The sequence below is a fragment of the Peromyscus maniculatus genome, chromosome 7 (assembly GCF_049852395.1).
Source record: "Peromyscus maniculatus bairdii isolate BWxNUB_F1_BW_parent chromosome 7, HU_Pman_BW_mat_3.1, whole genome shotgun sequence".
Classification (NCBI taxonomy): Eukaryota; Metazoa; Chordata; class Mammalia; order Rodentia; family Cricetidae; genus Peromyscus; species Peromyscus maniculatus.
The window spans coordinates 17,095,155-17,116,656 of NC_134858.1; the positions used below are offsets into that span (position 1 = coordinate 17,095,155).

General features: G+C 53.1%; 1 protein-coding gene across 3 annotated transcripts; it reads right to left on the reverse strand.

The window, feature by feature from the left end:
* Positions 1-10,840: 10,840 nt before the first annotated feature.
* On the reverse strand, positions 10,841-19,829 carry Keap1 (kelch like ECH associated protein 1). 3 transcript variants are annotated; one of them, XM_006987015.3, is made up of 6 exons: positions 19,614-19,829; positions 17,586-18,271; positions 14,821-15,506; positions 13,249-13,454; positions 12,740-12,916; positions 10,841-12,032 (listed from the first exon to the last, which is right to left on the reverse strand). In XM_006987015.3, the coding sequence occupies exons 2-6, from the start codon at positions 18,222-18,224 to the stop codon at positions 11,866-11,868; spliced, it is 1,875 nt and encodes a 624-aa protein (XP_006987077.1). In that variant the 5' UTR covers positions 18,225-18,271; positions 19,614-19,829; the 3' UTR covers positions 10,841-11,865. The 3 variants fall into 3 exon arrangements, with proteins under 3 accessions (XP_006987077.1, XP_076431903.1, XP_006987078.1); XM_076575788.1 differs by lacking the exon at positions 19,614-19,829 and adding an exon at positions 19,336-19,488; XM_006987016.4 differs by lacking the exon at positions 19,614-19,829 and adding an exon at positions 18,784-19,312.
* Positions 19,830-21,502: the final 1,673 nt, after the last annotated feature.

A 21,502-nucleotide genomic window follows, 5' to 3' on the forward strand; every position in this document is an offset into this window, starting at 1 on the left:
ACCCCACAAGCTGTCCTCTGACCTCCACGTGTGCTCTCCAGCACGAATGTGCCACAGACAAGCATACCAAGTGAGCTTTTATAAACAAAGTCTCACTATGTAGCTCTGTCTGGTCTCGAACTCACAGAGAGAGCTCTGCCTGGCTCCTCAGTGCTGGGTTAGAGTTGTGTGCCACCACACCTTGCTTGAATTTTTTTTTTAAGGTTCAATATTAAAAACTGGACAGTGGCAGCACACACCTTTAATCCCAGCACTCGGGAGGCAGAGGCAGGGGGATCTCTGTGAGTTCAGGACCAGCCTGGTCTACAGAGCAAGATCCAGGACAGCCAGGGCTACATAGAGAAACGCTGTTTAAAAGAAAACAAACACAGATATGGGATTAGAAAGGCTTATAGTATAAGTTGTCTGAGTCTGGAGAGATGTCTCTGTGGTGAAGAACGTTTGTTGCTTTTGCAGAGAACTCTGGTTCCTGGTACCTACAGGGTGGCTCACAACTGTGCCTAACTCCAGTTTGGGGGGCTTGGGCTCCCTCTTGTGTCCTGCTCAGGCACTGCACACACAGTGCAGACATACACACAGTGGTCATGAAACTGCTCAATCGCTGAGCTCCGCTTGTAAACTGAACAGTGCTTTAACCACAGCGGACTCCTAGTTACAGCATGAAGGCATCTGGGGGGCGGGCAGATGGACGGACGGACGGACGGACGACACAAGCCTTTAATCCCAGCTCTCAGGAGGCAGAGGCAGGGGGATCTCTGGGTTCAAGGACAGCCAAAGGTACACAGACAAACCCTGTCTCAAAAAACAAAAACAGTTGCATGGAGAATTTTGTCTCAGAAAAACGGAAGGAGAGGAGCAATGAAGACACAGATGGCGTGAGACTGTGCTCGGTGACAGCCGAGGAGACTCCTCCAGCCAGGCTCGGAGTGTGGCTCCGAGGGAGAGCTCCTGCCTAGATTCTCCTGTGAGAGGCTGTGAAGGTGGTGGTACAGCCTTTCCTCACCTCTTCTGTTCCACCCCAGCACCACAATAAAGACTTTAGGGGTTCAAGGCCATCTAGAGTTACGTAGTGAGACCCTGTCTCAAAACAGTGGTTTCTGACCTTCAGTTGTGCCATCTGTGAAACAGGAAGGTGAGGGCACAGCCGAGTGGGAACATAGGCACTTCCGGGATGGAGCACACCAAATACACATAATGGCATGCTCAAGACTTAGGGGTGCCCTAGAGCCCCACAAAACCTTTGACCCCCCCCCCACATATATGCTAAGGTCAAACTTAGCATAGACCAGTTGGCCCAAAGTCAGATCTACTCTTTCAAGTGCTGGAACTAAAGACGCACACCGCCATGCCTGGGATTTCTCCTTTTGCTGTGGGCTTCATAGTTTCAGGCTCACTTGTAGCCAGGCTGGCTTTAAATCTGATGTGTAATGGCGGTTAACCTTGAACAGGATCCTCCTGCCTCCACCTCCTAAGTGCAGAGATGACAGGCATTCAGCCCTACCCCCAACTCTGTCCATTTCCTTTCTGTCAGGAGCCCCGTGGCCAGTGACTACTGGATGGTGCTGAAATCAAAGTCAAACCATTCAGGGCAGGTTTTGGTGGGACAGATCACCTGTTTGATTGTTCCTGGAAAAGTTCCCAGGAAACAGTCATCTCAGAGGATTAGGGACTGGCTTGTACCCCGGATAGAAAAGCAAAACTGGAAAAATAGAAATTTCCGGACGATCTTGAACTTTATGCAGAAAGCAAAGAGAAGACCCAGACATTGTCCCAGGAGATCTTCAAAGGCTGGCAGGGTTGAGGGAAGGTCACTAAGCTAGAGGTCAAGAAGCCACAAGTAATTCTGGGCTGCAGGGAAGTGTTGCAGGGGGAGACCTAGATGTGAACTTGTTTGCTCCCAGCCTCGGTTTCCCCAAGTGTAAAAGGGTTGGTGGGATATTAACATTCAAATATAGGGGCACAAGCCGAGCATGCGAGGATCACCATCAAGCTGCCTCATTAAAACTGGGGGGGGGGGTGTCCATCTTTCCTCAAGCAAAGGGAACCAAGCACACTGGGATGCAGCACAAGACCATTTTGGAAGAAATGAAGGTGGGAGAGAGCACCATCTGCCATCCCAGCACTCTGGAGGCAGAGGCAGGCGGGTCTCTGTGAGTTCCAGGCCAGCCTGGTCTACAAAGTGAGTTCCAGAATAGTCAGGGCTGTTACACAGAGAAACCCTGTCTCAAAAACAAGGCCAGGCAGTGGTGGTGCACGCCTTTAAACCCAGCACTTGGGAGGTAGAGGCAGGCGGATCTCTGTGAGTTCGAGGCCAGCCTGTTCTACGATGCAGATGCCAGGATAGCCAGGACTGTTACACAGAGAAACCCTGCCTCGAAAAAACACATACATACACACACACACACACACACACACACACACACCACAGGGCTTGGTGTGCTACTGTGTGGTTTCCAGCCATCTCACAGCCCACTTTTAAAATTTACTTTGTAGAAGAAATTATCACATGTGGTGCACATCTTTTTTTTTTTTAACTTTTTTTTTTATTTTGTTTTTTGTTTTTTTGAGACAGGGTTTCTTTGTGTAGCTTTGGATCCTGTCCTGGAACTCACTCTATAGTCCAGGCTGTCCTCAAAATCACAGAGATCCGCCTGCCTCTGCCTCCCGAGTGCTGGGATTAAAGGCGTGCACCACCACTGCCAGGCTCCATGGTGCACATCTTTAACCCCAACACTTGAGAGGCAGAGACAGATTAATCTCTGACTTTGAGGCCAACCTGGTCTATATAGCAAGTTCCAGGATATCTGGGGCTACAAGATTGGGCCCTGTCTTTTAAAAAATGTTTATTTTTCTTTAGATTTCTTTTTATCCACTAGTCCATGTGTACACTAGCTGTGTGTGCAGTGCCTGCAGAAGCCGGGGGAGTGAGTGTCAGATCCCCAGGACTGGATAAGGAAGGATGTGAGCTGCCCATGAGTGCTGGGAACCAAACCCATGTTCTCTGAAAGAGCAGCCAGTGCTCTTAACCACCGAGTGAGCCAGTTTCCTGGGCACCCTTCTACTTTTTTAATAAAAATGTTATTTTCTATTTTTAATTGTGTGTGTGTGTGTGTGTGTGTGTGTGTGTGTGTGTGCAGTGTCCAAGAAGGCCATAAGAGGGCGTTACGAAGGAGAGTTACAATGATTTTTTTAAGTCACCAAGTGGGTGTTGGGTCCTCTCAAAGAGCAGCCAATGCTCTTAACAGCATGGCCATTTCTCTGGGCTCTGGGGGGGGGGGCGGGGAGGGGGGCAGACAGACTGAGGGAGAGGTGTGCTTGTGTAGGCCAGAAGACAGCCTGTAGGAGTCACGTCTCTCCACCGAGCAAGGGCCTTTACCTGTTAAGCCATATTGTGTGTCCTGATTGGGGTTGATTAAACAGGGTCTCACCAGATGTGGTGGCGCACGCCTTTAATCCCAGCACTAGAAAGAAGCAGGCAGGTCTCTGAGAGTTTGAAGGCAGCCTTGTCTATGCAGACCGGTCTCAAAAAAACTAAAATAATAATAATAATAATAATAATAATAATAATAATAATAATAATAATTAATAATAATAATAATAATAAAGGGTCTCTTGTAGTCCAGGCTGTCCTGGAACTCTGTATGTAGCTGAATAGGTCCTTGAACTCAGAAGCCTCCTGCCTCTACCTCCTAAATGCTAGAAATAGTTTTCTCCCACCACACCAGGCTTGTAGAAAGCTTAAACCAGTTAATGTATCCACTTAATTTCCCTTGCTGTCAGATGCAATGACTCATGCTGGGCACAGGGTGTTTGACTGCATTATTACCCACAGTCTGTATTATTACCAACAGTCAAATCCGAATTATGAAGGGTCCCGGGACAAACAAGCAAGGAGCCAGAACCGGGCGCGCAAGCCCTGGCGCGCCCCCTGGTGAGTACCTGTGGAACTACACCAACACCGGGAAGCGGCGCAGGTGCAGACCCTCTGAGAGGCGGAGTCAGGACAGGGACTGTTCCGAACTATTACTGGCTGAAGTCGCTGTCAGTTGCGGAGAAACTAGCCAATGAGGGTTGCGGCCGCTCGACTTCTGGCTCTGAAGGCTGGCTGGCCTCTGACGCCTGTAGTCCCCCAAATGACCTTGCGGTCACTTTGATCTGGAGCACGACACAGAGTCTTCTTCACTGTCATAGGCAGCTCCCTCCCTGAGACTACCCTGACGCCAGTCTTACTTTAGGGAAGCACCTAGTTTATTCTTTCGTTTTTGAGACAGGGTTTCATGGAGCACAGACTGGCCACGAATTCTCATGTCTGGAGCCTGGTCTTAAACCCCTAATCCTCCTGCCTCCACCTCCTAACTGCTGGGATGACGTGTGCACCACCACCTAACACTATGATTTTATCCTGAGCGATCTCGCAGTGCTTCCCATTCCTTAAGGGGAGCCTGATGATCAGTCATGATTGCTGGCCCCCAACAATGCCCCTTCTTTCTGCAGGAAACCATCTTCTGTGGCGTAGGGGCCCTGATACTATTCCTCAGAGGACCCTAGAATCATTCAAGGCTCCTCAAAATGTTCCTCTACTCCCCACATAAGGGATCCTGCCTTGTCCCCATTTTCTCAGGATTTCCCCATATCACCTTCCTCACACTCCTCAAAATAGCCACGCAAAGACGTCCGGGGTCCCAAAGCTCTTTTTCCCCTCCCTAAATTGGGAAGAAAAAAACCAAGACAGATCATCCTCTTAAAATTGCGTGTAGAGCGTTCAGTTGGTAGAGTGCTTGCCTGTCACGCACAAAGGCCTGGGGGACTGATCCGCCCCAGGCACGCTGGAGGAAAGACCAGCACGATCAGGTTTCAAAGTCACCCTCTTCTGGATTCATAGTGAGTCTGAGGCCAGCTTGGGATACACGAGACACAGGAAGACACGTAGCATGTCCCATACCTAATGAGACGTTACTTGTAGAATTGAGTTACTGCTTCTTAAATGTCGACAGAAGATTATATATATATATAATATATATATATTCTCTGGTGCCCGCAGAGATGGTGAGCCTTCATATGGGTGCTAGGCATCAAACCTAGGTCCTTCAGCCAGAATAAGTGCTCATAACCACTGAGCCACCTCTCCAGCCCCAGGTTTTTACATTTTTTTTTTTTTAAGATTTATTTATTATGTATACAGCATGTATGATTGCTGGCCAGAAGAGGGCACCAGATTTCATTACAGATGGCTGTGAATTGCTGGGAATTGAACTCAGGACCTCTGGAAGAACAGTCAGTGCTCTTAACCACTGAGCCATCTCTCCAGCCCTTTTTTTTACATTTTTATTTTACATGTGTAGATGTCTTACCTGCACGTGTGCACCACAAGGATGCAGTACCCAAGGAGGTCAGAAGACAGCGATGATTCCCTAGAGTTACAGACACTTGGGAGCTGCCATGTGGGTGCTGAGGACCAAACCTCAGCTGTCTGTGGGAGAAGCCAGTCTCTTAACCATCCCACAGCCTCTGCATTCTCAGCATATTTGGGGGTGATCCTCAAGCACTATGACATGTCAGCAGGAAACACACTTGCAGAGACGCCTCCCTGAAGACATGGGGTCTGTTCCCCCAAGTCCCAAGGCCCGTGGTAACACCAGAGGGAGGTAGAAAGGGCCTGTCCTACTGCGAAGATGAAATTCCCACACACAGAGTAGCTGTTCTCCAAAGGGCCACACACCGGCACAATCAACTAGAAAATCTAGCCGGTTCCATACAGCCCCACATGTTGGTTTATTGGTTGGTTTGGGGGGTGTGTGTGTATGTGTGTGTGTTCAAAGGTGGAAGTGGGTGGGGTTGCCCTTATATGTGGTGCTGAAAGTCAGCACTGGATGTTCTCACCTCTCCACTCACTCTCCATCTTTGTGTGTATGTGTGTGTGTGTATACAACAATTTATTTTTTAAAGGTTTATTTACTTTATGTGTGTATTTGCCTGCCTATATGTCTGTACACAATAGGCCCTTGAAGGTCAGAATAAGACATCTGATTCACCCCCAGGAACTGGAGTTACAGAGGGTTGTGAGCTGCCATGTGGGTGCTGGGAATTGAACCCAGGTCCTCTGGAAAGAGCAGCAAGTACTCTTAATCTGAGCCATCTCTCTAGCCCATATATAAAATTTTATTTATTTTTAACATTTATTTACTTGTTTGTTTGTTTGTTTTTTGAGACAGGTTTCTCTGTGTAACATCCCTGGTTGCCCTGGAACTCACTCTGTAGACCAGGCTGGCCTCAAACTCACAGAGATCTGTTTGCCTCTGCCTCCTGAGTTCTGGGATCAAAGGTGTGCGCCACCACTGCCCGGCATTTTCTCATTTTTAAAAAAATGATGTCCTAGTTAGCTTCAGCTGTCAATTTGACAGCCCAGAGTTATCAGAGGTAGTCTCAATTAGGGAACAGCCTCAGATCAGATTAGCCACAGGCATGCCCGTGGAGCATTTTCTCTGTTTTTGAGACAGAGTCTCTCTAGGTAGCCCTGGCTGACCTTGAACTCACAGAGAGCCTCTGCATACTGAGTGCTGGGATTAAAGGTGTGTACCACCATGTCCCATGGAGAATTTTCTTGATTGCTAACTGATGTGAGAGGATCACTGTGGGCGGCACGATCCTTGGGAGGGGTGGTCCTCAGCTGAGTAGAAGCTAAGAATTAAACCAGTAAGCAGTTTACCTGCTGGTTTCTGCTTCAAGCTCCTGCTTTGAGTTCCTGCCGTCACTGACTTCTCTCATTGATGGACCTGGAAGTGTGAGCGGAAACAGACCTTCCCCCCCCCCCCCAGCTGGTTGTCTTCAAGGTCTCAGGGAACCGCACAGCAACAGAGAATATAAACCAGAACAAATGACTTCCTTAGCAGTTTCAAAGCCCAGCAAGGCCTCCCTCCTTGCCAGCTGAACAGTTTGTAATGTGGGCCTCGCTCCAGTGCATGTTTCTTTGCACTGGGTTGAAGAGGATTTCAGCCCAGCAGCCTGGTGGCTCACCGTGGCTCACCGTGGCTCACTGTGGCTCACCACACAGATTTCATGGCCACTTCCTGCTCTTAGGGAGGGAGGGGAGACGTGTGTGCTCCCCCATGGCGAAAGCTCTTCCAGGCTGTTTTCCACTCTACACAGGCTTGGTTTTCCCTTTCCCGTTGATTATTTTGGCTTCCCCTGTGCTTCTGGACGTGGGTGCTCGGGCCGGTGCTTGCCATGCGTGGGCCTGCTAGAGCCCTTGACTGAGACTCAAACCTGGGGCTTCTTCCTTAGCACTGTGCTCTTAACTGCCGAGAGTCTCCCCAACTCTTTTGTTTTTTCCCCCATAAGTCAATGTAAACCTGCTTCACAGACAGTGTGGCATTGGCAAGTGACCACCAATACCTGAATTTGCTGCTGACGCCACCAGACTGCCATCCTTAAGAATCATGAATCAGAGCCAGGGGTGGTGGCACAGCCTTTAACCCCAGCACTCAGGAGCCAGAGGCAAGGGGATCTCTGAGTTTGAGATTCTATGTAGCAAGTTCTAGGACAAACAGAACTACAGAATTACATAGTAACTACTATCTGAGACCCTGTCTCAAAAAAAAAAAAAAAAAAAAAAAAGGGTTGGAGTGATGGCCTAGAGGTGAGAGAGCACCCACATTGGGAGGCTCTCAACCTCCTGGGATAGAACCCCTGCCTTGTGAGAATGGAGCAGTGGCCGGGCGGTGGTGGCACACGCCTTTAATCCCAGCACTCGGGAGGCAGAGACGGGCAGATCTCTGTGAGTTCGAGGCCAGCCTGGTCTAGAGTGAGTTCCAGGACAGCCAGGGTTACATAGAGAAACCCTGTCTCAAAAAACCAAAAATAAAAAAGAATCCCCCAGTAAGGGACTGGAGACATGGCTCAGTGGTAAGAGCCCCTGTCTAGAATCCTCGAGTGAGGCCTAGGGGTGTGACTGGACAGTGTACTTAAACAGCATGTACAAGACATTGAGTTTTAAAGTTTTAGCTCCAGCATAGTGTGTGTGTGTGTGTGTGTGTGTGAGAGAGAGAGAGAGAGAGAGAGAGAGAGAGAGAGAGAGAGAGAGAGAGAGAGAAAGGACGTCAGAACTTGTTAATAATCTATCGTTGGCTTCACTCATTCCAATTAGCTTACTTGTATTTTCTTTAGTACGTGCCTACCCACACGCGCCCAACCTGACTAGCCCTTCCCTCCCCCGTGGCTTGTTACCAACACCTTTCACCTAGCTTTCCCTGATGCATTCCCGTCCCCAGACAGACTGAGTTGACCTGAGGCACCAGGCTCATGAACGAACCTTGAGGTTGAAGTTTGACCCCCATCCACCTGCCCCTCCCAAGCTGGCTGCTGCGTTTATTTATTTATGGCCGTGCCGGGGGATGGGACAAGGGCTTTGCACGCTCAGCCCAGGTTATATCAGAGACGGGGGCTTTGCACACGCTCAGCCCAGGTTATATCAGAGACGGGGGCTTTGCACGCTCAGCCCAGGTTATATAGAGACAGGGGCTTTGCACGCTCAGCCCAGGTTATATCAGAGGAGAGCTCCACTCCCCGCCCTGCCTGCTCGCACCCCTTCCTTACACTGGGACCAACAAGGTTTTTGTTTCTCATTTTTGCATGTGTGCATGTGTAGTATACACACATACGTTTGTGTGTGGGGATGCTTTTCTGGGAAGGCCTGAGTTGAGATCCTGGGGTAGCTTCCTCCACTGGTCTCTGCCTTACTTCCCCAGGCAGGGTCTCAAGAGCGCTGGGGTGCAGCCAGCGGGGGTGGTTTACACTTGGGATTCCTGCCTCCGGTCCTGTGGGCTGACTGCAGGCCACCAGCTGGGTGCAGGGTACCCGAAGTGAGAGTTCTTTACCCTCTGAACCATCGCCCTGTCCCTTGTGTTACTGTTTTGCTTGAAAACAAGATCTTGGACTGGCAAAATGGGCAGCAGGTAAAGATGATGCCCACTAAGCCTGGTGCCCACCGAGCCTGACCTGAGTTGATCGCCAGCACCCACACGGTAGAAAGAAAGAGACGACTCCTTCCAATTGTCTTCTCACCTGCACCCTAGTGCTCTCCTCTCCGTCTCTCTCTCTTCCTCGCTCCCTCTCTCTCAAATGTAATAAAAAATTAAAAGTCCAATTAAATGAAAAACAGACTCTCACTCTGAAGCTCGTTAGCCTGGAACTCCTGGAAATCCTACTTCAGTCTCCGAGGGCTGGGATTACAGGTGTGAGCCACCATAACCAGCTCACTCAGATGTTTTTAAAAATGTAGGTGGTGCACCACGTGCATGCAATACCCGTGATGGCCAGAAGAGAGCGCTGGAGTTCCCTAGAACTGCAGACAGGAATGGTTGCCAGCCACCTTGCAGGCGCTGGGAACTGAACTGGGTCCTCTGCAAGAGCAACAAGCGCTCTTAACTGCTGCGCCCTTTCTCCAGCCCTCGCCTGGATTTTGACTGACTTAGGTGAGTGGTGTGCGTGTCCAGGGCTGTTGAGTTTCCAGCATTCAAAATGAGAAGCTCCCCAGCCTTGTAACCTGGGCACTGGGGAGGCCGAGGCAAGCCGCCCAGGCGTTCAGTCTGGACTTCACAGGCAAGTGGCTCTCTGTGAGTTCCAGGATCTGTTCTAAAACAAAAACAAGTGTGAGTCACTTGCGGTCACAACCGTCAGTAAAATGCTCGCTGCACAAGCAAGGGAACCTGAATTTGACCCCCGGCACCAAAATAAAAGTCCAGGCTTGGTAAGGCCTCCCTTGGGGGTCAACCAAGTCAGACATACTGAGTTGAGGCAGGACCAGCCCCTCCCCCCTGCTGAGCTATCTCCAGCTGAGGAAATTTGTTGACCTTGTCTCATGTAGCCTAGGCTAGCCTTCAACTTCCTATATAGCTGAGGATGACCTTAAACTTCCTTTCTTCTATGCTTTTAAAAATATTACCAGAGCCGGGCGGTGGTGGCACACGCCTTTAATCCCAGCACTCAGGAGGCAGAGGCAGGCGGATCTCTGTGAGTTCGAGGCCAGCCTGGTCTACAGAGTGAGTTCCAGGACAGGCACCGAAACTACACAGAGAAACCCTGTCTCAAAAAACAAAAACAACAACAACAACAAAAAATTACCAGCTGGTTGGGGCTGGAGAGATGGATCAGCAGTTAAGAGCACTGACTGCTCTTCCAGAGGACCTGGGTTCAATTCCCAGTATCCACATGGCAGCTCACAACTGTCTGTAACTCCAGTTTCAGGCAATCTGACACCTTTATACCAAAACATAAAATAAAATTATTTAAAAAAATATTATCAGCTGGTTGCCATGGTGCTTAACTCTAATCCCAGCACTCAGAAGGCAGAGGCAGGTGGATCTCTGAGTTAGAGGCCAGCCTGGGCTACAGAATGAGTTCCAGGACAGCCAGGGCTGCTAGACAGAGAAACCCTGTCTTAAAAAACAAAAATAAAATAAAATAAAAATATTACTAAGAGCCTGGGATGGTGGTAAATGCTTTTAATCCCAGCACTTGGGAGGCAGAAGCAGGTAGACCTTTGAGATGTAGCTAGTTCCAGGGCAGCCAGGGCTACACAGGGAAACCCTGTCTTGAAAAACCAAGTGTGTGCATATATGTGTGTGTGTGTAAAATATAATTATTACTATTATTTTTGAGACAAAGTCCTGTGTAGGTCAGGCTGGCCTTGAGTTGGCTTTGTACTCACACATGACTCTGAACCTATCTCCTGCTTCTGTTTCCTGCTGCGGTGAATACACATGTGGTCTACCAGGGTTTATGCATGTGAGGGATGCCACCAGGGACTTCATGCATGATTAGCTCTCTATCCACTGAGCCACACTCAAGGTCCCAGAAATCTTTATTTTGCTGCTTGGGTACAAAAAGGACAAGCAGGAACCAGGCGTGGTGTGTACAACTGTAATCTCAGCACTCAGGATCTGAGGCAGAGGGAAGATCAGGAGTTCAGGGTCTGAACTGAAGGCCATCCTGGGCCACATGATACCCTGTCTCAGAATCAAGCCAAACACAAGAGTCCCCAGGGAAGTGGCACAGAAGTTAGGTCATTGGCATCTACTGCACCTAAAACTGACGGAGACTGTGGCCCGGAGGGCGCAGGATGTCCTATGTGAGCAGAATGCACAATGGTAAGCAGAGAAAACAGACAGGTTTCAAATACCAGCCCGATCAAGAGCTGAGTGTATTTCAATAGAAGAGCTGTCTTTCCCTGAGGGATTCCAATCTCCCTCTGAGGACCTGTGTGCAAGACACTGCTTAATCTGTTTTTAATTTCCATGGGAAAGTTAAAGAAGGGCTACTTAACAAAATAACCATCCAGAGCTTAGAGGCCCCGTGGTCTCTGTCCAGGCTTGGCCCTGGGGATCACAGCTCCTGAGGGAGCCTCAGCCCCGTGGCCTCACTGGCCTCCGCTTCCCCTTGTCGCCTAGAATTGATCACCAAGTTGCAGGGACCAAAGAAAACACGTGTGACCCCTGGTTTGGCTGTGCCCCCTGGAAGGGGGTCTGGATGCTGGTGGCTTCGTCCCCAGCCAGAGGGTATAGGGGTCTCTCACTTGGGAGGGTGCCCCTTCCATACCACATCCCAGGCGGGCTGTCTTGGATGCTCCAGGGGCTGTGACAGATGGGCACATGGATTTTAGTTCTGGTCTTCCACAGTGTCATTTACAAGGCATCCCGGCTGCCCGTCCTGGAGAGGGATGCTTTCTGCCGCAGCCTCTTCCGTCCCTGTGGTTTCTGTTTGGGGTTTGGTTTTTTCCTCTCTCTTTTTCTTCCTTCCTTTCTTGTTGTACAAAGAAAGCAGTGGTCTGGATGGACTGTTTTCTTGTCAGTGCTCAGGGAAGCCAGTGCCTCAGCAGGTACAGTTCTGTTGATCGATCTGTTTCCGACAGGGTTCCATGGTGACGGCAACGCCCACCCCACTGCGGCCGGACGTCATACGGGTCACCTCACTCCAGGTGTCAGTGTCTGGGTCATAGCATTCCACGCTGTCTAGAAATGTGTGGCCGTCATAGCCTCCTGCAGAGAGAGTGAAGAGGACTCAGTCTAATGCCCAGGACAAGACAGCAGAAAACGGGAGGAAAAAAGCCACCTGTTTGGAATGGATGGGGATGAGGTGGAACCCTTGCCTAGACTCCCCAGGGAAGCAGCGTGGAGACGTGGGGGTGTAAGGGTGGCTGAGGCGTGGCTCAGTGGTAGAGCCCCTGCCCAGAATCCCCCAGTGAGGGGCTGGGGTGTGGCTCAGTGGTAGAGCCCCTGCCCAGAATCCCCCAGTGAGGGGCTGGGGTGTGGCTCAGTGGTAGAGCCCCTGCCCAGAATCCCCCAGTGAGGGGCTGGGGTGTGGCTCAGTGGTAGAGCCCCTGCCCAGAATCCCCCAGTGAGGGGCTGGGGTGTGGCTCAGTGGTAGAGCCCCTGCCCAGAATCCCCCAGTGAGGGGCTGGGGTGTGGCTCAGTGGTAGAGCCCCTGCCCAGAATCCCCCAGTGAGGGGCTGGGGTGTGGCTCAGTGGTAGAGCCCCTGCCCAGAATCCCCCAGTGAGGGGCTGGGGTGTGGCTCAGTGGTAGAGCCCCTGCCCAGAATCCCCCAGTGAGGGCCGGGGAGTGGCTCAGTCATGGAACACTTGCCAAGTATTCAGGTGTTCCTAGGGTTCTATCCTCAGCACCAAAACTTAAAGAAAAGATTGGACACAAGAGTCCTCTTCACCCTGACCCGCCTCCTGGGCCTCACCGAGGACATAGATCCTGCCCTGGTGCACAGTGATCCCCAGGGCACTCCGTCGGTGCTTCATGGGGGCCACAAAGGTCCAGGCCTCCGTCTCCACATCGTAGCGTTCCACGCTGTTCAGCTGGTCCTGTCCGTCGTAGCCCCCCGCTGCGTAGATACAGTTGTGCAGCACACAGACCCCTAGACAGAAGCACACAGTGGAGGGTCACTCGGAGGCCTCTTTAAGGGCGACCTCGGTAGCTGCCTTCCTGCCCTCCATCACTCTCTCCAGGAGGAGCTCCTTAGAAATCAAGCTGGACTTTGGTGTGGTAGAGCAGGCCTGTCCTGTCGTCCTAGCACTGGAGAGGCTGAAGAAGGAGGATCATGAGTTCAAAGTCAGCTACATAACAATTTTGAGGCCAGTCTGTTACATATGATCCTGACTCAAACAGAAACAAGCTGGAAGAGGGCAGGACAGCTGGAGGAAGTCTCTCCAGAGCTGGGTTGGCGTGGTCTTCCCACACCCGACTCACCTGCCCCACTCCGGATGGTATTCATTGGGGTGATCATCCGCCACTCATTCCTCTCGGGATAGTAGCACTCTGCCGAGTTAAGCCGGTTAGTCCCATCGAAGCCCCCCACTGCATACAGCAAGCGGTTGAGCACTGCCACGCCCACGCCAATCCTCCGCGTCAACATTGGCGCAACTAAGTGCCATTCGTCCCGATCTGGCTCATACCTGCGAAGGACACGATCACACCATGGTCACCCTGGGGGCCACAGCTGCCTTCCTTTCCAGAAGCCCCACCATCTGCTGGCACTTTTTTATTCACTCTATTTTAGAGCTAAGGTCTTGCTGTGTAGCCCAGGCTAGCCCAGAATTCCCGATCCTCCTGCTTCAGCCTCCTCAGTGCTGGGGTGACAGGTGTGCAGCACCTCCTGGCCCTCATCTCTTTATTTTTCTCAAGGGAGGGGATCAGCAGCTCCATTTCCAGAGGAAGAAACTGAGGCTCACAGCCACCAGTTGTGGAAGCCACAGCCAGGTCCCCTAAACCTCAGCAGGTTTACCCTTCATGCTGTATCACCTGTGTGCTTCACCTCAGAGCGCATGAGCTCACATCGCAAGTAAGGTTTGCATCAGAAGTGTGGGGTAGGACATCCAGGGTCACCAAGTGACATCGGAGCGGTTGTCCAACTCCAGAACCCCAAGGAAGTCTAACAACTAGGCTACCGCTCGGATGGTCCTCCTCCAAGCAACATGATCAGAGATGGGGTGAACACGTCCCGGTTGGCCCGGCAGCATCCAGTCCATACCTGTGTTCCTGGAGTTATTAATAGTGCCCCTGTCCTTCTTGAAAGCGGCCCGCTCAGGGTGACACATCATCCCACCATCCTATTCACAGACCACACACATTAGAGGCCCCTAGGGCATTTGTTTAAACTTCCATTTTCAGGCTGCAGCGGGGGAGGGGGGAAGAGGGGAGTAGCTCAGGGGGAGAGGGCTGGCCTAGCATGCACAAGTCCCTAGGTTCTATTCCCAGCACCACAAATACACATTTGTCAAATTTTCTCATTTTCCTACCCCTACTACAAGCCCTAAATTTGCGGGGGACAGTTGTCTGTTGGAGACAGGGTCTCTTGTATCCCAGGCTGGCCCTGAACTTGCCATACAGCCAAAGATAACCTTGAATTCCTGATTCTCCTGCCTCCCGGTCTCAAGCGCTGGGATGACAGGCATTACAGGCTGATGTGGTGCTAGGCAAGCGCTCGGCCAACCGAGTCACATCCCCAGCTCGTTTCTTTCTTCCTCTCTCTCTTTTGGCGGTACTGGGGATAGAACCTAGAACTGGATTCAAGCCAGGGACCAGAGTCCAGGGACGACACCCAGTTCAGAGGATCCATCTCAGTGTAACCACACAGGATAACACAGTTCGCGTGTTGTGGTGATTCCCACTGTCCCCAGCGTGCTGATGAGTCCTATAGGTGTGGGACAGCCCTCCAGCACTCCCCAACCCTGGGCACTGAGGATGAACACCCCATCGGCTCGGCCTCCTCTGGAGGTGGGGACAAGAGCAGGCGCCCTCCCTTTGGGCCCAGGGACTCACCTCTCCACGCTGCTGTGGTGGATACAGCCGTGGGAACCCCCGACTGCGTAGATGTGGCCGTCTATGACCCCCACGCCAATGCGGTTGCGCGGCACGCTCATGGAGGCACAGGGCGACCACTGGTTGGTCATGGGGTTGTAGCAGTCCAGGGCGCTGGAGTCAGTGTTGCCGTCGGGCGAGTTGTTGCGGCCGCCCACAGCGTAGAGCAGCCCGCCCACCACGCAGCCCGCCAGCCCGCTGCGCGGCACCTGCAGGTCGGCCAGGCGCAGCCAGGAGCCATCGCTCGGGTTGTAGGCCTCCAGGTAGCTGAGCGACTGCCGGAAGTAGCCGCCCGCCGTGTAGATGAGGCGGCCCACCTTGGGCGCGCGGCAGGGCACGGCCTGCGTGGGCTTGTGCAGCGTGAGCTCCTGAAAGATCTGCACCAGGTAGTCCTTGCAGCGCGAGTCGGCCTGCAGGATCTCGCACTTCTGCAGCTGCGTCTGCAGGAAGCGCGGCGTGAGCGCGTGGCAGCGCACGGCCCGCAGCAGGGCCTGCACGTAGAAGCGCCGCTGCGGGCAGTCGTACTTGACCCAGTCGATGCACGCGTGGAACACCTCTGACTCGCAGCGCACGTTCAAGTCATCGCGGCTGATGAGCGTGGCCAGCTGGCAGTGGGACAGGTTGAAGAACTCCTCCTGCTTGGCCACCTGCAGGGGGCGCAGGTGAGAGGCTGCGCGCTGGGCGCCCTCCCGGCCCCGCACCCGCACACAGTGGGGTCCCTTTAGGCATCTGTATTGTTTGATTTGGGTTTTAACTTTAATTGAACCCTGTCTGGCCTTTAATCCCTAGAAGGGAGAGGCAGACAGATCTCTGAGTTCCAGGCCAGCCAGGGCTGTTACACAGAAAAACCCTGTCTCCTAAAATCAAAATAAAATAAAATATAAAATGATTGACAGGCAGTGTTTCAGATTGGCTTTTTTCAGATGTAGGGATATTTTATACAAATTATGAGAGATCTCAAGGAGGAAAACGAGGCATAAACAGAACTTCACGTGGGCCTTGGTGGCTCAAGTCTCACCACTTGGAAACCGGACACATGAGAATCTTGGTTTCCAGACAAGCCTGGGCTATGAAAACCAGCTGTCTCCAAAATCTAAATAAACAAAATACATTGATGCTGGTCCACATTGACCTCACACAGCTTGAAAGATGTGTGTGTGTGTGTGTGTGTGTGTGTGTGTGTGTGTGTGTGTGTGTGTTGGGGAACTGGCCTGGAACTCACTATGTAGAGCAGGCTGGCCTCCAACTCATAGATCTGCCTGCCTCTGCCTGCTCAGTGCGAGGACTAAAGGTGCGCACCACATCTGGATTATGTGCGGTGGGGTGGACCTCACACAAGCGGAACAAGGCTCTGTCAACTGAGCCACGCTATGCCTGTCCCATCTTGTGGGGTCAGGTGTGGGACTGTCCACCTGAAGGTGACACATGGGCATTCAAAAAGGTTTCGGAGCATTTGAGACTTGGGGTTTTGAGCGCTGGTGATGTTCAGAGTGCACTGTCACGTCCGGGGCACAGCCCTTCTGGTCGCTGCCACCCTGAGCTGCTGACTGTGACTTTTGCCAAGGACTCTCACCTTACCTTGAAGACTTCCTGTACTAAGAAGTGAAAATGAAAGTGAGCCAACAAAGCCCACGCAGGGCTGCAGCATGAGGTGGGGATGCTTGCTGAGCAGCTGTTCATATGGAAACTCTTATTTCCTCCCTCCCCCCACCTCCTCTCTCTCTCTCTCTCTCTCTCTCTCTCTCTCTCTCTCTAGAAAGATCTCACTGTGTAGCCCAGGGCGGCCTCTGTCTCCGGAGTGCTGGGATTAAAAGTACTAGCCATCACATCTGGCTTGTCCTGACTTCCAGCCCCAGAGAAAGCAGCTGCTGAGGTACTGTGAGAACTGACCTTCCCCTGTTCCTAGGGTCTCACTATATTTACATTAGGGGCTCAGAACCTGGGTTTTTGGGCCAGCAATGCGGTGTTGTGGGTAGAGGCACTTTCTGCCAAGCCCTCTGACCAGAGTTTAGGCCTAGAAACATATGTGAGGTGGAGAGAGACCCAGTGTCTGCCAGCTGTCCTCTGACCTCTGCACAAGATCAGCCTGTCCATGTGCACGAGCACACATGCAAATAAATGTCAAAGAATTTTCAATTTTTACTTTATCGGGGTATGGTGGCCCCCACCTGTGATCGCAGCACTCAGAATGAGACAGCAAGGACAGGAGTTAAAAAACAGCTTCAGAGCCGGGCGGTGGTGGTGCACACCTTTAATCCCAGCACTCGGGAGGCAGAGGCAGGCAGATCTCTGTGAGTTCGAGGACAGCCAGGTCTACCTGTCTCCAAAGAGAGACCCTATTTCGAAAAACCAACCAAACAACCCCCCCCAAAAAAAAAAATCAGTTCACCTAAAAAAGACTGTAAAAAAATGAAGTCCTGGGGCTCGGACTCTACGGGCAGCGTGTTCACCTAGCAAGGACAGAGCCCTGGGTTCCGTCCCTAGTGCCACTTAAGTCAACTGTGAGTGAGAATGTCTGTAATTCCAGTACTTAGGAGGCCGAGAGAGGTGAATCAGGAGTTTAAAGCCATCCTCAGCTACATAACCAGATTAGGGCCAGCCTGGGCTACGTGAGACCCTATGGAGGAACAGGAGGAAAGAAGAGCACCAGACGACTTGAATAACTGTTCCAGTCTCAGGGGGAGATGGCTGGGATGGCCGGCCGCACTCCTTGTGACCTCACTTACCTCCCCGAAGTGCATGTAGATGTACTCCCGGGCACGCTGGTGGAGTTCGGTGCAGCCGATCTGCTCGGCGAAGTTGGCGATGCCAATGGCATTGCTGGGGTCCAGCTGCTGCACCAGGAAGTCGCTGCAGGCTCGGACCACGCTGTCGATCTGATACATGACTGCCCCATTCATCACGTGCAGCACGCACTTCTCGCCCACGGAGATGGAGGCCGTGTAGGCGAACTCAATAAGCCGCTCCATGACCTTGGGGTGGATGCCTTCGATAGACACCACCTCCATGCCCTGCTCCCGAAGCCCGTTGGTGAACATGGCCTTAAAGACCGGGCTGGAGGAGGCCAGCACCACCTTGTGAGCCATAAACTGGGCAGCTGGGGTGTCCTCGTATTTGACCTGCAGGGTCACGTCACAGAGCTGCTGACTCAGCCGAAGCTCGTTCATGATGCCAAAAGCCTGCTTGGTGTGGTCCTCCAGTGTGTAGCTGAAGGTGCGGTTGCCGTCCTGCGAGGGCGTCACCTCGGCCTTGCACTCCGTGGAGGCGTACATCACCGAGTCCCCGGCCCCCTCGGGGCACTTTGACCACAGGGGCAGGAACTGGCTGCTGCGGGGAGCCCCGCTAGGCCTGGGTTCTGGCTGCATGGGGTTCCGGGTGACAAGGTACAGTTCCACCACTAGCAGTTGGGGGCCTGGAGGGAGGGAAGAGCACAAGGCTGGGACAGAGGGTTAGGCCAGACCCTGCCACGCTTCCTTTTTTTTTTTTTTTTTTTTTTTTGACACAAGGTCTTAGGTAGCCCAGGCTGGCCTCAGATTCACTAATGTAACTAAGGCTGGCTCTGGTCCTCCTGTGTGCTGGGATTACAGTGTGTGCCACATGCCCAGCCAGGCTGCCTTTTGAAAAACTAAGCAATGGTTTCTAGAGCAGTCTGCCAAGCCACGTAAACTGGACACACCCGGCTCCATTCAAACTAACTTCTCCCCAACTCTCTAGCCCGAAGGCCGGCTAAGAAACGCGTCCCTTCACGTCCCTTTCTGCTCAGAATCGCCCCACACCTTTCACCAAGCCCAGGAGTGGAAACCCGCGCCCAGGGCCTGCCAAGTCCCACATAGGCCCTTTCCCCAACCTCTCCACCCGCTCTGCGCCAGCCACCCTCCCCTGCCCTTCCTCCAACAACTCAAATTCCTTTCCTCAACACCTCACCGAAATCCACAGAGCCTGCCAAGTATGAGCTAGGCACCGTTCTGGGCTCCAGGGTGTTACACAGCGGAAGACAGAGAAGGCCTGGCAATACAACGAGGTCTGCACAGGGAACACCAAGGGGCCGGGTTCTGGGGCACAGTGTGGCGCCCCGGGAACGCCCACGGTGAGCAGGGCAGGGGCTCGGGAGACCCTTGGAGACCTGGGGCCGGGGACCAGTTATGTTCTGGATAGGGGGTCTGGAGAGAGGATCTGCATCTGGCTCCCCAGGTTCCGGGGCTCAGCCTGGAGTCGCAGCCCCCTCCCCGCCGTGTGAGGTCTACTAGCGCTCCGCGGGGGGCGATGAAATGCTCCAGGGGCCCCCGAAAGTGGGCGGCTGTCACGCGTGACCACACTGCCGGAGCTCAGGCCTGGCATTGCGCGGGGGGCCGTGCAGCGGCGCCCCGGTGCCCGGCGCCTGCTCGGCCGGCCTCCCCACCGCTCGGAGGCGCAGCCCAACGCCTGGAGAGCCCGCAGGGCCTGGTCCCGGGCCCCGGCCCGGTGCGGCGCACTCACCCCGCCATGGCCGCGCTCCGCCTCCGCCTCCGCCGCGCGGGTCACGGTGACTAAGCACAGCGCGCCACCCTGTCACAATAAGAGTCCCGGGGCGCCGGCCGCGGGCGACCCCTGCCCTCCACTCGCCGGCCGCGGCCGCCACCCGACGCGGGCGGCCCGGGTGCGCACCCGGGGGGACGCGCGCTCCCCCGCCACCGCGTGCACCGCCCCACGCGCGACCGACCGCGGGCGGCCCTCGGAGCTGCCTCCCCACCGCATCTCCGCGGGCGCTCGCTCACCTCCGTCCCACCCCCCGGGTGTCTCTGTGGGTGCCACGCGTCCAATCCGCGCCGCCGCGCCGCCACGCGCCTCGCTTCCGGGAGGAGCCGAGGGGGACCCTGGGGGCCTTGGATCGGGGACAGCGGTGCTGCGGGGTCGCGGGCGGCACGCGTGGGAGGAGCGGGAGGGCGGAAACGAGCGGCGGCGGGCACGCAGAGGCGGTTCCAGCCCTTCCTGCAGGTGCCGGGCGGAGGGAGCAGGGCGTGGGTCTGGGCGGCCCCAGGAGCCTGCCTCCGGGTTAGGCTGTCCTGCACCCTCGGACCCTCCCACACCCCACACGGTCCAGCTGGACCCACCTACCTGTTGAGATAGATACATCTCTTAAAATAACTTTTTAACGTGTCTATCTCAATGTGTGTTTTAGTCGGTGTGGGTGGGTGCTTTGCCCGCATGCATGTCTGTGCACCGTGTGCGTGCTGTGCCTTCTCAGGTCACAGGTGGTCGTGGGCCACCATGTAGACCGCGGAACTCTGGTCCGCTTCTAGAGCTGCAAGTACTCTTAAATGATGAGCCATCTCTCCAGCCCTATAACTTAAAAAATATCCCATTTGTTAATTTTATGTATGACTGTTTTGCCTACATGTATGTAGATACAGGACGGGAATCCTTGGTGCCCACGGAGGTTGAGATTCCCTGACACTGGAGATACAGATGGTTGTGAGCATGCGGAGCTGGGAATCAAACCTGACTCCTCTAAGAGCCACGAGTGCTCTCAACCACTCAGCCATCCCTCCAGCCCTTAACTTCGTTTTGAAACAGGGCCTCCTTGTCTATCCTTGGCTGGCCTTGAACTCAGAGACCCTCCTGCCTCTGCCTCCTGCGGGCTGGGGTTAAAGGCTGTGACATCACTCGGGGCTTGTTTACCTGACTTTGTGTGTTGTGTGTGCTTGTGCAGAGATCAGAGGACAACTTGCAGAAACTGATCCCCAGCTTCCCCTCTGTGGGGCCTGGGGATAGAACTCAGGCAGTCAGACTTGGCAACAAGCTCCTTTACCTGCTGAGCCATTGTGGAGGCCCCTTGTTGAGTTCTACAATCTCTCTCCCTCGGGTTATCTTTCAGTAGGAGAGGTGTGGTGTTCATCTGAGGGCACTGGAATGCCCAGATCTGTGGGTAAAGGTGCTTCAGGCCACTCCTGGCAACCTGAGTTCCATCCCAGCATCCACATGGTAGGAGAAAACCAACTCCTGCAAGTTGGTCTCTGCCCTTCGTGTACCCACATAAATTAATTTTAGCAATAGAGTTGTAGCCGGGTGGGGAGGGCGAACTCCTTTAATCTCGGTACTCGGGAGGCAGAGGCAGGCAGATCTCTGAGTTCGAAGCCAGCCTGGTCTACAGAGCGAGTTCCAGGATAACCAGGGCTACACAGAGAAACCTGTCTTCAAAAACAAAAACAAAAACAAACAAACAAAAACAAAGTTGTTTCTTATTGGTGCTAGAGAGATGGCTCAGTGGTTGTGAACACTGTTCTTCGAGAGGACCCAGGACTCAGGTTCAATTCCCAGCACCTGCAGTAGGGTAGGAACAAACATCTGTAACTCCAGTTCCAGAGGACCCAACACCCTCCTTTGCCCCCCACTGTGAAGACAAAATACACATAAGATAAAGAAAAACAAAAATTATAAAATATGTACTATATTACTATTATTTTGGTTTTTGATACAGGGTTTCTTTGTGTAAGAACTCTGACGGTCTTGGAACTCCTCTGTAGACCAGGCTGGCCTCGAATTCAGAGATCCACCTGCTTCTGCCTCCTGAGTGCTGGGATTGAAGGAGTGCGCTACCACCACCCAGCAACATTTATTATTTGATTAATTGATTGAGACAAGATGTTATGTAGCCAAAGCTGAC

Excerpts from the sequence above, each read along its gene's own strand:
- Keap1 (XM_006987015.3), bottom strand. The coding sequence starts at position 18,224 with ATGCAGCCAGAACCCAGGCCTAGCGGGGCTCCCCGCAGCAGCCAGTTC. Across the intron at positions 12,917-13,248 it reads TACCATCCGGAGTGGGGCAG|GGGTCTGTGTGCTGCACAAC; the intron begins GTGAGTCGGGTG and ends GCTTCTGTCTAG. Across the intron at positions 12,033-12,739 it reads GGGCAGGATCTATGTCCTCG|GAGGCTATGACGGCCACACA; the intron begins GTGAGGCCCAGG and ends CTCTCTCTGCAG.